General features: G+C 37.8%; 1 protein-coding gene across 1 annotated transcript in view; it reads left to right on the top strand.

Annotated features, from left to right (window-relative positions):
• Positions 1-15209, top strand: part of LOC107707382 (plakophilin-1-like) — a 30784-nt gene extending 15575 nt beyond the window's left edge. Inside the window, exons 3-14 of the mRNA XM_016511375.1 lie at positions 2605-2936; positions 3271-3415; positions 3906-4113; positions 4326-4411; positions 5254-5336; positions 7299-7416; positions 9007-9165; positions 10225-10392; positions 10472-10625; positions 11618-11804; positions 12014-12098; positions 14921-15209. Of these exons, the coding sequence (XP_016366861.1) occupies positions 2605-2936; positions 3271-3415; positions 3906-4113; positions 4326-4411; positions 5254-5336; positions 7299-7416; positions 9007-9165; positions 10225-10392; positions 10472-10625; positions 11618-11804; positions 12014-12098; positions 14921-15001 (1806 nt within the window). The 3' untranslated portion in view covers positions 15002-15209. The remainder of the gene's footprint in view (positions 1-2604; positions 2937-3270; positions 3416-3905; positions 4114-4325; positions 4412-5253; positions 5337-7298; positions 7417-9006; positions 9166-10224; positions 10393-10471; positions 10626-11617; positions 11805-12013; positions 12099-14920) is intronic.
• Positions 15210-15697: the final 488 nt, after the last annotated feature.

Raw genomic sequence — 15697 nt, 5'->3', positions numbered from 1 at the left:
ACATTCGAATACAAAAACGTTGCATTCGAATTTTAGGTGTGCATTAAGGAGGCAGCCTTATCAGCGGCGCATGAGATGCAATGACGATGTAAGTGTCGTTGCAGTATAATGTTTTTGTTAGCCTATCCAGTTGAAGCCACTAGATTAGGGATGTGCCGATATAAGTATCTGTACCGAACGGTTCACGGGGCAAATTCCAAATAGAAGTGTTCATCCCTATCCCCTTGGAGTGGGGACTTTGGAGTGAGCAGGGCACGTGCGTGCCATTATGTAGTCGTTTGGAATGCACTTGGCAAAGCCAGTGACATATGCTGCATTCACGCAATATCATAATTACCGTAACTTCGAGATGACAGCACGTGACGTTCTACTCTGAGCTGTTTTATGCTGGAATTATGCTTTTCTATGGCAACACTATCAACGCCTAAACAGAGCCTGCAGTGGTCAGGTGGTACAGTGGTCACGTGGTACAAGTCTTAGCTCTCAGAAAACTCCCAATTCACAAGTTGCAATTACAAGTTCTACCAGGACGTGAACACTTTTTACAAGTTGGAATCTCGTAATTACGGGAATCTGCTGATGGACACCGTGCTGCATTGTCACGGGAACATGCCAGCTGTAGATAATGAGGAAATTAACTCGCTCGCTTTGCCAAGTGCATTCCAAACGACTACATAATGGCACGCACGTGCCCTACTCATTGCAAAGTCCCCACTCCAAGGGGATAAGGATGATCACTTCCATTTCGAATTTGCCCCATGAACCGTTCGGTACCGATACTCGTATCGGCACATCCCCACACTAGATGCGGCGCTGCTGCGTTGTTCATTAAGAATATTGCGGGAAAAGAGAACATCAATGCGGAGAAGATCTTTTTTTACGTCAAAACTGAAACCAAGCCGTTCACAAAGAAAACATATTTTGTGCATTTTCTATAGGGACATCTATCACCGTTGCACTTGTGTGCACAAAAGAGCCGCATGTTTAGAAAGCCATGTAAAATTAATGCAAGTTTAACTTTGAAAAAACATATCTCGAGACTTTATAGCAGGGTTTTCTCCCCCATCCCACTGCAACTCATATTTTTAAATGAAAAATGTAATCTGTGTGATTGGCTTTCGGCCCTTTGTATTAAACTATGAATACATACATGATGCTGATTTGTTTATAGTTGTTTAAGCAACTTAATTAATTATAATTGGTTTATAAACATTATTTTAAACATTATGCACTTTTTTCACAGATAGTCATGTTATCTTATATGCTTTGAATAAACGTGCATTGGTCGATGCACCCTCTTGTGGCCTCAGGAGAGAAGCCAAAACTTTTCTTCACCCTAACTGAATATAATTCGAATTTTGATAATATTCAAGTACGAAATTCGAATTTAGTTTTTCATCTATTTTGACAGCCCTAGTGCACTGTACTTTGCTTGTTCGTGTTAGCGCCGCCTCGGAGCGCGTGCACAGAACACACCTGGGGAACAGTCTCTTTTTCGCAGTTAATGCGCTTTTAATAACTCTTTTTAAAATAAAGCATGTCCACAGTAGACTGCATTTTACGACAGTCACATTGCATGATTGGACTGATTTTAGGAGAGGCGAAAGCTTACCGCTTGAAATGATTGGAACAGCTTGCGGCACAAATCAAAACTGAAACTAAAATTTGATTCATCGCAGTACTACTGCTAGCTCCCGTTGAGTTGTTTTTTAAACGCGTCACCACGCATGGAAGACACATGATAGAGACGCGTGATATAATTTGACCAGCCACAGTCATCTAATAAGCATTCATTGCTGTAGATCTCTACGGTTCACTTGAAAAGTAGATCGTAGACGTCTTCAAGATCGTTCACAATATAAAATCGACAGATCGCCCACCCCTACTGTCAGGGCGTGGTGCCGAAGACACATACCGAGTTTCGTAACGATACGCCAATGCGTTCATAAAATATAGCATTTTACGACAAAATTCAAAATGGCCGACGCAAAAAATGGCTTACACGGGAAAATTGGGTTCGACTCGGCATGCCACACCAAATCTAAAGAGAGAGTTTTGTGATTTTTGGTCAAACCATTCAGAAGTTATAAGCAAAAATATACATTTTTCATATCTTCTGACCACTAGGTGGCCTACTTTTTCTAAGACGAGTTCGAAAAAGTAGGTTTTTCGAACTATTAATAATCGCGAAAAAACTAAACTTTTTAAATTGGTGTCCTTTTGACTGCGCATGAGCCAAGGATTCAGAGGGGAAAAAATAATTTTTCTTCTAGAGTTTACAGTTCAAAAGTTATTAGCATAAACATGAGTGCAACTTTGGACAGTTGGTGGCGCTAGAGGGATTGACTTAGAGACTCCAAATTTGCAATGGTGATAGATCAGACTGTCCTCTATCAGTGTGCCAAATTTCACAACTTTCCTGCAAGCGGTTCTATGGGCTGCCATAGACTTCCAGAGCAGAAGAAACGGAAGAAGAAGAATGCCAACGGATACAATAGGTGCCATCGCACCTTCGGTGCTTGGCCCCTAAATATTACTGTATGTTATTTGTGATTTTTCTTAATCCATTAGCACTTTATTCATCATTGCTTTTTATTTGGCCAGACTGGTCGCAGCTTGTCTGTGCGCAACACAGTGAGAAGACAGATGCAGAACAGCCAGTGGGAGCCTCAGATGAACTGGAATGCACAGTCTCAGTTCAATGGGATGAGATGCGGTGACAGTGACCCAGCCATGAATAAGGCAGGCAGCACAATTACCCAGCAGTCCAAAGTGAGGTCTACTACCGTGCGATATAACCGAGCAACTGGACAATCCATGAGACTCCAGGAGAATAACCAGCTGGCTCAATCACAGACAATCATCAAACCTTCTCTCAGCCAATCACAGACAGTGAGGAAAGTCACCGCGACCAAGAGCAAATCAGCAGCACTGGGGTGAGTGTGCTGCATCTGGGCTGCGTCTCGATCTAGTTTACTTACTGTATATTATGCGCTAATAGTATTATGTAAAAGCACATTAGATGCTTGACAGAACCATTGCATTCATGTTTTTTGTGTTTTTTTTAATGTGCCAGTATGAAATGTGAGTTCTGTTTTCGAAACATTCATTTTGCAGATGCCTCGCATCCTCTAAATGCTAGTGTGCTTCTAAAAAAATATTTTTTAGCAAATACACATTTAAATAGTCTCTTTTTTTTTCTGTTTTTGTCATAGTTTTTTGACATAGTGTCATAGTGTGTCTGTTACTTGTTTCATGAACATTGTTCAGTGCGAGTGGTGCCGAGGGATCTGTGCCTAACATCACTCTGCAGGAGGCAGTGGAGTACCTGTCACACTCAGACATCAGCCATCAGCTCTGTGGAGCTTCATTCATACAGTACCAGACCTTCACTGAAGACCAAGCCAAACAAGAGGTCAGCAAACTAAAACAAGATTTCAGTCAGAATTAAACCTGTCTACTGATGCATGTTGGGTAATTCTATTAGAAAGAGCCATAAAAACCACCAACCATTTTCATATTTGATTAAGCTCTCATAATTTGTTGACTATTCTGATAAAATGTCTTCTATCTATCCATCCATCCATCCATCCGTCTATCTATCTATCTATCTATCTATCCATCCATCCATCCATCCATCTGTCCGTCCGTCTGTCCGTCTTATCTATCCGTCCGTCCATCCATCCATTTGTCCGTCTATCTATCTATCCATCCATCCGTCTGTCCGTCTATCTATCCGTCCGTCCATCCATCCATTTGTCCGTCTATCTATCTATCCATCCATCCGTCCATCCATCCATCCATCCATCCATCCATCTGTCCGTCTATCCATCTGTCCATCCGTCCATCCATCTATCTATCTATCTATCTACCTATCTACCTATCTTGTTTTGTATCGCTGAAAGGTTTGGCGTTTGGGAGGGATTCCTGCTCTCATTCAGTTGCTGAAAAGCGACAATTCACAGCTGCACCAGACCGCCGCCGCTGCACTGCGCAACTTGGTTTTTAACGACAACAATAACAAGCTTGAAGTGGACAGTTGTGAAGGAATAGAGGCCATTCTGACCTTGCTCGGAAACACCAACGTTACAGAAACGCATCAACAACTCACTGGTAAGACGTGCCACTCTCATTCGACTCTTTCCTGTGCTTAATATGTTGTGTGTCATATGATCTCATCACATTGTATGTGAATGGTGTCCTTTATTGTTAAAATAAAAGAAAGTGACGTGAATTGGTTTTGTGTTCAATATTTACGTGTTTATCAAAAGCTGTTTAAAAAAAAATACAATATGAAATATGCAGTATGACCCTTTGATGTTCAGGTCTGTTGTGGAATCTGTCCTCGGCTGATAAACTGAAGACAGAGCTGATCAAGAACGCCCTGCCACTGCTTACAGAAACCATTGTGGTGCCGTACAGCGTTTGGACTGACATCAACACTAACAAACACATTGACCCCGAGGTCTTCTACAACACCACCGGCTGTTTAAGGTGTGTTACACTGTCAGAGAAACAGTCAAACTGACTGTTGAGTACAAGAACACAGAGCCGTTGTTCGCTGACGAGCTGCGCAAAAAATCGCGCGAATATGAACGTGGTTTTGCGCAGCTCGTCAGTGAACAACGGCTCTGTGTAGTTAATGCTGCTCAATGTGAAAGCACGCAGGTGATGGAGATTTACCGCTGATTACAGAACCGGCTTTTCTGACAAGATGCGCGTTAAATATCGCATGCGATTTATCGTGCAGCCCTACACACAATGCATGACAGTGAGTTAATAAGACACTACACATTAGATCGTGCAGTGATCATGTTTGTGACCAATATTATTAGAGACACGCTAACATTTACGACACAGTTTAAAAACGCCATGAAAACTTTCAGAAATGAAAGTAATCACTACATTAACTATGGCCTCGTTCACATTGTCAGTTTTAGGGATTGACAACCGCATTTCCTTACAGGGTTGAGTCTCGAAATGTCCCGTTCAAACAGCAGCTTACAGTAGTGTCTTGAATACAAGCCCGTATATGCACTCACGTCCTGACACTGCATTTGAGTCACAGAACACAAGCACAGGCACAGAACACAAAACTGACGGAAACCGCTCCAGTGGAGAACAGTGACTGGATCTAGAACCTAGATGACACACAGCTCATTACTCCATCGCTGTAACTTACCCAGAGTGAAACCACACATGAGCGGAGAGCTGATCAAGAACGCCCTGCCACTGCTTACAGAAACCATTGTGGTGCCGTACAGCGTTTGGACTGACATCAACACTAACAAACACATTGACCCCGAGGTCTTCTACAACACCACCGGCTGTTTAAGGTGTGTTACACTGTCAGAGAAACAGTCAAACTGACTGTTGAGTACAAGAACACAGTGACATCGATCCAAAAGGAATAAAACAATATTTTTAAGCAAAATGCATTCATTGAGATACTTGCTGGTTTCACTTAAAGTCATAGTTCATTCTAAAATGAAATTTCTGTCATAATTTAGGCACCCTTATGTCATTCCAAGCTCATATGTTTTTTTGTTTTTTTTTCATGGAACACACACAAAAAAAGAATTTTTACATTATTTGTCAAGATTCCTTTCAGAAAACTCAAAATAAAAGTAACAATTATAGATATTAATTATTATTATTTATATATAATTATAATTAATAATTATATATATTAACAATTATATAAGAAAAGCACTATAAAAGTAACAATTAGTACTATATTCCAAGTTGACAGCTTATATCATTCCACAGAAAAATAACATTACACGGTTTTAAATGACATGAGGGCGAGTAAATAACTCTTACTTTGTCAAATTCATAACCATGTATACACCTTATTGCTTGCTTAGTACCTTGATAAAAATCAGGGCCCGTATTCATGAACATTCTTAGTGCAAAAAGTTGCTCCTAGTGACAAAATTCTAAGAAATGTGGGCGTTTCCTCTTAAAATGAAAGAAGAGATCCTTGTAAAGAAGAAAGTCATTCAGAAAGCATCTTAACCCTTAAAAGAGCTCTTAAGGTCCACCAAAACTGACGGAAACCGCTCCAGTGGAGAACAGTGACTGGATCTAGAACCTAGATGACACACAGCTCATTTCTCCATCGCTGTAACTTACCCAGAGTGAAACCACACATGAGCGGCTCTCTCGCACTGTACTACAACTAGTTGTCCAGTTCACACAGCGCGTGTTTTCTGAGAATGCAGTTGTGAGTCCTGAAAATAGACGGGTGTGAGTTCGGTAATAGATTGCGGTTGTCACCCCTGTAAATAACTGTATTGTGTGAACGAAACCATGTTAAGGACTCAAATACAGGACTGACAACCGTATTCTGCTGCGGTGTGACCGTGGCTTTACATTAACATATTTGGCAACTGGAAAAATGCAACTTTGCAGCAATGATGATTTGGGTCTGTCATAACCTTCTACAAGCAAAGTGATCACACAAACAATTACAGCACTTTCAGAACCTTATTGTGTCGCTGATCGTTTCCTATTAAATACCTTAAGTACAACATTAACAGCATGGTAAATTGAAAAGTAAGAATATATATGTACATATATATATATAATGTGTTTGCGAGAGAGAGTACGGTAAAACAGGAAGGCTTATAAAAAACCCTAAAGCACTCTTTTATTTTTATTTTTATTTTCTCCTTCTTGGACAACCAACCAATCACAGTCTTCAAACATCTTCAGACTCCTCACTAAGATGAAAGTTTTTGTCTTTTCCTCACTTAAAGTTGCTCTCAGATTTGTCCTGAATCGCTCTTAGGCTAAGACTCTAGGCTAAGGCTAAATTAAGAGCTTTCTGAGAGGATTCTTTAAGAATACGGGCCCAGAAGTCTATGCACATTTCTACTTTCACTTTCTTGTATTGTGGCCTATTATGCCGGTAGTGCTATTTTCAGGCTCAGTGGGTTGTTTTTGGCAAGAAAAAGTGAAATATGCCCCAGTATTCAAGCACAATAGTCATTTTTGACTATTTATGACTATTTATCAAATGTCATCTTTAACACCCAATAATCCCTCACACGGGCAATGGGTTAGAAACACTAAACCACCTGAGTGACGCCTTATAATTCATCTTTTGATACGTTCAAGTTTTCATACCAGCGTTGCAAATTGTTTGTTATCAGAGGCATATCACGAGATGTTGACGTACTCAGGTTGGACAGACAGAGGACTGTTACACCACAGATTGGCACACGTTTAATCGTCGTGCTGTTTTACAGAAGTAATGTCGGTTTTAATGTTAAGTTTTGGTTGTGCTCTCGCAGAAACCTCAGCTGTGCTGGAGAGGAGGAGAGGATATCAATGAGGAGCTGCCCGCAACTTATCGACTCTCTCGTGACTTACGTTCAGACTCAAATGGATACAGGCGAGCCAGATGACAAGGTTATCATGCTTTCATTTATGCTGCATGATCTCCAAGCTCTTACTACGGTTGCCGAGAAGTGCAAAGCAAATCACAATTCTGAAAACAAAATAACAAATTACAAACGCAAATGCAAGTCTAAAAAACTAAATAACAATTCAGGGTTTGTCTGATTTGTCATTGTGTTTTCTGACTTGTTATAATGTTTTCTGAATTGTTGTTGTGCTTTCTGAATTGTTATTTTGTTTTTTAGACTTGCATTTGCGTTTGTAATGTGTTATTTTGTTTTCAGAATTGTGATTTGCTTTGCACTTCTCGGCCACCGTATCTTACACTACATGGAAAAATACATGGACACTGAAACAGACGCCCCAAAGTTAGAAGCACAAAGTTCTCTAAAAATGATTTACTCTGAAATTATTAAATATACATGTAAAATGATATTGTATGCTGTTGCATTAAGATGGAAATAAGGTGACTAACTAAACTTGTTTATTAAAAGAAGGGTGTCCACAAACTTTTGACCATGTGGTGTATATTTTAATAGAGCTGCTGCATATTGCCCACTCTTTGCTCTTTTCCAAAAGCCACCGGGTGGCGGTGAGCCCGGGTGCGAGGGCCCTTTCATCGCTGCTTGCAGCTTTAATTTAACATATTATTAAATAAGTTTGAATTTTTTAACCCCGTAAAGCCTGACATTAAATAATAGTCAGATTTTTTTTTTTTAAGTGGACCTTTATTGAAAATTTCCTTTGAACCTTTAGACAAAAAAGTCTGAATATTTTTTGTGGCATATAATATTTAATACATAAGGCTTTTATTGCTCATGTAGTATGATCTAGAATATGGAGCTCATACTTGAGGAGGACAAAACACCTCAATTTTATTCAGAGGCCCAGACTGAGCAAAAATGCATTTTAGTGCAGTTGCTGATATTTATATATGACCAAAAAAATGAAATTCTGATAGGTTGTAATGTAAACCAACAAGATTTTTATAACAGTATGAAATATTACTTACATAAAGTGCATATAAGTATCAGTTGTCACTCTATATATGTCTTAGTAAAATGAGATTTAAATGCTTAGTTTTATGATCAAAGCTCTGTACTTTTTATTGTGGGGGGCAAAACACATAATGCAAATCAATACAACAATGATTGAGAGATGAACAAATAAACATTCCTTAAAAGCCTGATGATCTTATTGGATACTCACATTTTAAAAGTTGCTTTAGTACAGTAAATCTTTGTCTTAAAATATTTGCTAACATACTTGATAAAAACCATTAATGATTTCTCAGCAAAAAGACACGAACCATAAACTGAAGGTGGACGTTTGTACAGCTATATTAAAAGACCTTATACTAAAATGTATAAACGATCAATAAGACATCAGAAGATTGTCTGCAACTCTTTGATCATGCTGGAAATGTGTAGGCTCTAGAAATTCACATACCAGATGTGATACATTGGGCTTTATAGGGTTAAACATATTCAGAGAGTTTTAACGTCTACAAGAATACTTCAGTATATTGACAAAAATGTACTGCAACAAGCTAAAAGTGACTTCTGTGTCCTGGTTCTGTTTGTTTTGACGATGTGGGAACAGTCGGTGGAAAACTGTGTCTGCATACTTCATAACTTGAGCTACCAGCTGGAGAAAGAGGCTTCTGATCACTTCACACAGTTCTCTGTTCTTGATGAGAGACTGAACGAGAACAATAAGAAAAAGAGCCTCTTCAGCCCCAAGAGCTCCAAGACCCAAAAGGTACGAGCTGCTCCTAATATAACAACTAGCGTTCGGGATGTTTTGGATACTGCTTATGGGATGCTGACTTAACTTAAAGGGGTCATATGATGCTTAAATAAAACTCATTATTCCATTACAAACGCATATGACTTTCTGTATTCTGTGGAACACAATAGGAAAATATTAAGCTCCTGGAGATTTCAAGCTTTGAAAAGTGTTTATTGAAAAGTTAACTATATATATATATATATTTCAAATAAATGCTGTTCTACAAAAATATTAAGCAGCACAACTGTTTTCAGCATTGATAATAATTAGAAATATTTCATCAGCAGCAAATAAGCATATCATATAATGATTTCTGAAGGATCATGTGACACACTGAAGACTGGAGTAATGATGCTGAAAATTCAGCTTTGATCACAGGAAAAAAAATTACATTTTAAAATATACTCAAATAGAATATTTCTAATATTTCGCAATAATACTGCTTTTAATGTATTTTTGATCAAATAAATGCAGCTTTGGTGAGCAGAGCTGGTAAACATTTTAAATGTATTTAGGTAAGATGCTTTTGTGTGAGCATTTGGGGAAATATTTATGCTTTTACTTCTGTATTTATGAATTGTGTTTTGAATTTACGAATCGGATTTTGTAAATGTAAATTGTGCTGTGCATTTATGAATTTTGTTTTATAAATGTATTATTTTTGAGGCCGATCTGGCTCCATACTGAGGAGACTTATTTCAAAAACATAAAACCTTTCCAACCCCAAACCTTTGAATGGTAATAGTTGAAATAAAAATGTCCTTCTATGTTTCGCTGAAAAAGGAAAGTCATACAGGTTTGTAAAGGCATGAATTTTCAGTTTTGGGTGAAATCATTCTCCAGCCAGCAGTACTTTTTGGTCATTTCCATGCACCAAACCAGCAATGGACCAACACGGAAATTCATACCATTCATAATACAGCTGGCCTTTTCAGCAGGTTTTATTCTATATTAACCACACAGACAACTCAAAACTGCGTGTTTCAAAGCCATCTTCAGTACATTCACACCATACCTTTTTGTTATCAGGACTTCAACTTCCCAGCCATGGAGAAGGAAAATCCTGAAGGAGTGAATTGGTTGTACCACCAGAAGTCCCTGCAGCTGTATCTGTCACTGCTGGGCTGCAGTCAGAATGAGGCCACTCTTGAGGCGTGCTGTGGAGCCCTGCAGAACCTGACCGCTTCAAAGAGCCCTGTATGTACACTTGCTAGAAATACACGTGCAGCTGAACTCCAGGACAAGTTGTTCAACTTGTATTTTGACCTCTGCACAGTTGTCCACTCTGATGAGTCAAAGCATCATAGAGAAGCTGCAAGGCCTGTCTGTCATTTCACACCTGCTGAAAGCAGCAAACCCAGGCCTACAGAAGACCACCATGTCCTTAGTGGGCAACATGTCCCGGGTGTCATCTCTGCGGGGAACTATGGGTAAGAGTCTTTTTTAACACTACTAAAGATGAACTATGAAAGAGTGATGTCAGTTCTGTGCTGTAGTTTGCGTGTGCCTGTTAAGCAACGTCTGCACAAGCACAGGAACCCACAAGAACATGTAGTTCAAGGAGAGTGTGCTCTACAATGAGTCTCTTGAACCTCTGCTTGCTGCAGGTGCTTTTGTTTCTCATTCTCTCAATAGCAAGTCTGATACCCCAGAGGCAGTAAAAATAGCAAAATCTCTTACCCAGTGCAATTTCTGAACATGACTTTACTAAAACCGTGTTTACTAATTAGGCCATCTGATATGACACCTATATATATGGTATCTCATACTTCACATATATGCAAGTGTGATATATATAATTAATATCAAAGCCAGATACCTAAAACATGTCATGTTAGTGTGATATTATTTTTATAAAACATTTATGAATGTATGCATGCACGTATGTATTTAATTGTTTGTTTTACAAGATGTAACATTTTATTTATTAATTTATTAAATATTCAAATTTCAATTACCCTAAAATACATCAAGTGTGTTACTGCTTTTTTTTTTTTTTACGTTTTATTTGTTTGTTTAATATTTATTCGATATTGATTTTATTTCATTTTAATATTTATTAAATTATTGTTACATATGTTAAAATTGATCATATTGTATGTATAAAAGAAATACAGAAATATTAAAAAGTGCAAGTAATTAATTTTTAAAAAAGGCCAGTTACTTATGTTTTCCTCCTCCAGTGAAAAAAGAAAAGAAAAGCCAAAGCATCAAGCATGCAGGTCAACAAGGATCATACAGAATGAAATATTACATTTACGTTTACATGGAATCATTTAGCAGACGCCTTTATCCAAAGCAACTTACAAATGCGGCGAACAATAGATGCAATCAAATATTACTGTACACAGTACACTGTACCATACTTGAACATTAAACGTTGCAGCATTTCATTAATCCCTGATGTTCTTGTCAACCACAGCCAAGGAAATTATTCCCATGGCCAGTTCTGTTCTCTTGAGTGTGACGCCGAACATGTTCGAGTCTGACAGCACCATCGCTACAGCGTGCCGTGTGATGCAAACGCTCATGCTGGCAGAGCCCGACAGTAGCAAGAAGATGATCAACGTGAAACTCATCGACTCTCTGAGCGCGCTGAGCTCAAATATGTAAGTATTTTCAAAGTAAAATGCATGTGTTAAAGAGAAAATGTGGCATTAGCAAACATTAGCAAGCTGTTGTTTGGAGTTTAGAGGGAAGGAAACCTACAGACGACTCAATGACAAGTTTTGTGATAGTCACCCATGTATGACAGTTACTCTGTAAGAATTTGATGTGTATTAGCAGATACCATGCTGAGAAGATCTGTTTTTTGCAGGTTATTCGAGACAGGCAGAAAAGCTGCTGGAGTTCTTCTCTGGAGTATGTGGGGGCATAAAGACATCCAGAATGTGCTGAAAAAGGTAAGACTGTTCTGCCTCGATCTACACTGAGGCCGTAAAGCCAGCCTTTCAAGGTCAGTGGAATAGACGGCACAGCTTTGAAAGTCTTTTATTGAATTAAACGGTTACAAAAATATTAGAAAATTTAGGACATGTATATAGAACTGTCGTACGCGCATTAATTCACGAGAACCAAGTTTACAGGAGCAAAGGAAGCAAAATGTTCTTTGTGTAGCAAAGGAAAACCAGTCTCCTCTTGGCTTATATCGAAATCCTCAAACATTTTTCTTTACATATCCTCGTTTTGTACTTCTAATTCGTGACCAGTGTTTTATTTTGCTCTCTCTCTCGGTTTAGATAAAATATTTACAAAAATGTGAGGGGTGTACTCACTTCTGTGAGATACTGTATATATTTATGTATGTAAAGTTTAGGGACCACTTTAGTTCTGGGACCAATTCTCCTTATTAACTAGTTGTTTATTAGCATGCGTATTACTAGCATATTGGCTGTTTATTTTTTTCTCATAAAGCAAAGCACACCTCGCTTTTCAGAATGATGAGCTTTGTAAAAATCGACGCGTTTCAAAAAGGCGGGGCATAGAGGAGAAACAATAATGTACAGTATGTGGAAAATAATGTTTTTGTTTTTTTTTACTTTAAACCGCATAAACACATTTCATTACACCAAATACACAAAATAATGTTCTTTTTAGCAGCATCATATGACCCCTTTAATAATAGTGAGAATCGGTCCCCAAACCAATTTCATTTTGGTACTCAAACATGTTCTTGGCAGATTTGTAAGATTCGCCTGTTCAATTAAATTAAATTGGAACTGTATTGTTAGGATAAAACAACATACCTAAGAAACGTTTGTTCAAAGTGGTAAATCACAAGATGCTGTTAATGATATCAGAGGAAGAGTGAAGGTATATTTTCATGAATATTTCCTAATTCTGAAAGGGTGTAAGATGGGAGGGCAAAGAAAAAGGAAGCAACATCTGGTTTTAAGAAAGAAGGGTGTGGTAAGGTGTGTACACACACATGTGGCGCTTTTACCTCAATGCAGGAAAAAAAATATATAAGAAAAAGAAAATCCCCAGGCTGCGATCCATCCTTCTGTCTGTATGGTAGTTTACACATCAAACAAGACGCTCACTTGCTTGTGTGAATATTCACACACACACACACACACACACACTTCCAGGCCCTGACATGTACTCCACCCAACCTTGGAAGAGGTTCAACGGGATAAGAGAGGAATCCAGGGAGACGATTTATGAGCTCTTTCTGGGCGGAGCAAACGCCTTTCACACAACACACTCCTCCCAATGTGACCCTCCGACACCCACTCACACACACACACACTCTCACTCGTATGCTGGAACATACAAACACATTCGAACATACAGTATACCACATGCTCATGGACTATAATTATAATCCACATTGTGTATATTGGCATTTCAGCAGCCATGTTTTTGATCACACGATGCTGATTTAGATCTTTAGGCTTACATCGCAATAAAGCTGTCTGGATCCATGTTAATCTGAGTTTTTAAGCAAAAGCAGCCGTTGAGAAGCAGGTCATTTTATCATTCGTTTGTATTTCAGTAGCATGAGGTTGTGTAGCTCCGCCCACACTGACATCTCATTGGTCCAAAACTTATATTAGAAACTTACATATAACATCTTATATTAGAGATTTTTAAATGTATCAGTATATAATTTAATTGATACTGGCTATTTAATTTTGCTAATTTCCCTGATTTTTATGTTTAAATGAGCTTTGTCATCATCTAGTGCTCACTTAAATGTAATCTTAAAAACCCTAATAATTTAATAACCCTGTGAAATGTAGCAAATCTTAAAATGAATATCCATTTTTCATACTTTAAATTATAATGTTGTGATGCATAAATTTGCATTTATAGATATTTGTAATAACAGGAGAATAATAATTTTTTAGTAATATAATATTCATATATATTATTATATTTATATTAGAATTATACCCAGTGACAGAAGAAAATGCAAACATGACCCAGATGTTTTCTGGTACAGCAACAGAAAAAAAAAATAATAATCTTAAACTTGTGTTTATGTAAAGTTCTTTGATATTAAAGTTCATTAGAGTATTTGAACATATTTTTCTATTCCTTTGCAGATTGTAAGTTAAATGATGCATTTTGAATACTTAATTTTGTAATTAAAACTTTTGACATTTGACTATTTTTTATTTTATTTTATGCATTAAATATACATTAAAGCTGATGCATATATAATTTGACAAATCTCAATTCCTATTTTCTGAAAGAAAAAAAAACATGGAAAGTTTTTATTGATGTTTTTGAACTGAGCATCATCAAGTTAGGAAATAAATAAATATTATTTAATAAATGACAAATAATTATTTTGCAGATCAGCAGAAGATGCCAAATATATTGATATATGTGATTGACTGTAATTTAATTTGACTAATCAGCATTTCATGTTGTTGATGCAATTCTGAATTTTTTTAACCTATTGACAGCAGGACAGTCAAACAGTTTATGCAGTTGTTGTTGTGAATATTAAGTTCGTCTGATGTTCCATTCCTGCACCTCAGTCAGTCAGTAGTGAAACATTCAGTTACGTCTGACTTTAGCACATGCTGAAGCTCAGGAGCTCAGACAGACATGCATGCATGAACACGTGATTATGAAGCAGTGATTCAGTGGAAAACCACGACATGCATTTGGTTCTGAGAGCTTTCACACTGTTAATTGTGATTGAGATGTGTGTGATTTTGAAAGGACAATGATGCTCTATTTATAGTTTTGACCTTTTATTCTTTTGCAGCAAGGGATGAAAAAGGACACGTTTATAAATGCCGTCACTGCTACAGCGTACAAGGATGCAACACGCATGAAAGGATACTGAGAGATGTGCAAGTGAGTGGAAAGATAGTTTGTTTTATTTTATTGCCTTGATTCTGAAACCTTTCATACTCCTACTTAATATGATTTTTTTTTGTATTTCAGTTTTGCAGTACTGCAGGAAGCCACAGAGTTTCAGAATACTGTCCTGCCTTCATACAGTGGAGATCAAAATTAGAGACCAATCTATAAATACTTGTTTTTTTCTGAAATATTGTTATCTTCATCGCTCAAAATTTGAAGGAATATTAGCTGTGGGTATTGCACTGCTAAACGAACATGTTTGACAAAATAACCAAGGCATTTCAACAACAAAAAACTTTATTTTGTTGAAAGCAGTGATCAAATACAGTAACCACTGTAGCACGAAAGAAGATTACAACTGTCAGAAATTAGTTGGAAGTGTAGAAGCCCCTGCTTTGAATGACTTCAGCACATCTGCGGCCAGGGCCGGATTTACCTCTTTTCGTGACATAGGCTAAACTAATTTTTGGGCCCCCCTTCCCTATTAATATGTTAGGCCTAATATTACCACCCAAGCAAACAAAAATATTTCTTAATCAGTGGAAACCGTTACAGTGTTTTCTATCGCAATAAGGGCTTGCGTTCAGTCAATAAAAATCGAATAGTTCTTAATTTGTTTGAGAACTGAGAAAGACCATTCCATTAATAGGCGCGGCGACGTGGCCACATAATAACC

Source organism: Sinocyclocheilus rhinocerous, unplaced genomic scaffold (assembly GCF_001515625.1).
Source record: "Sinocyclocheilus rhinocerous isolate Xijiao unplaced genomic scaffold, SAMN03320098_v1.1 scaffold625, whole genome shotgun sequence".
NCBI classification, from domain to species: domain Eukaryota; kingdom Metazoa; phylum Chordata; class Actinopteri; order Cypriniformes; family Cyprinidae; genus Sinocyclocheilus; species Sinocyclocheilus rhinocerous.
This window is presented reverse-complemented; position numbering and strand designations above follow the sequence as displayed.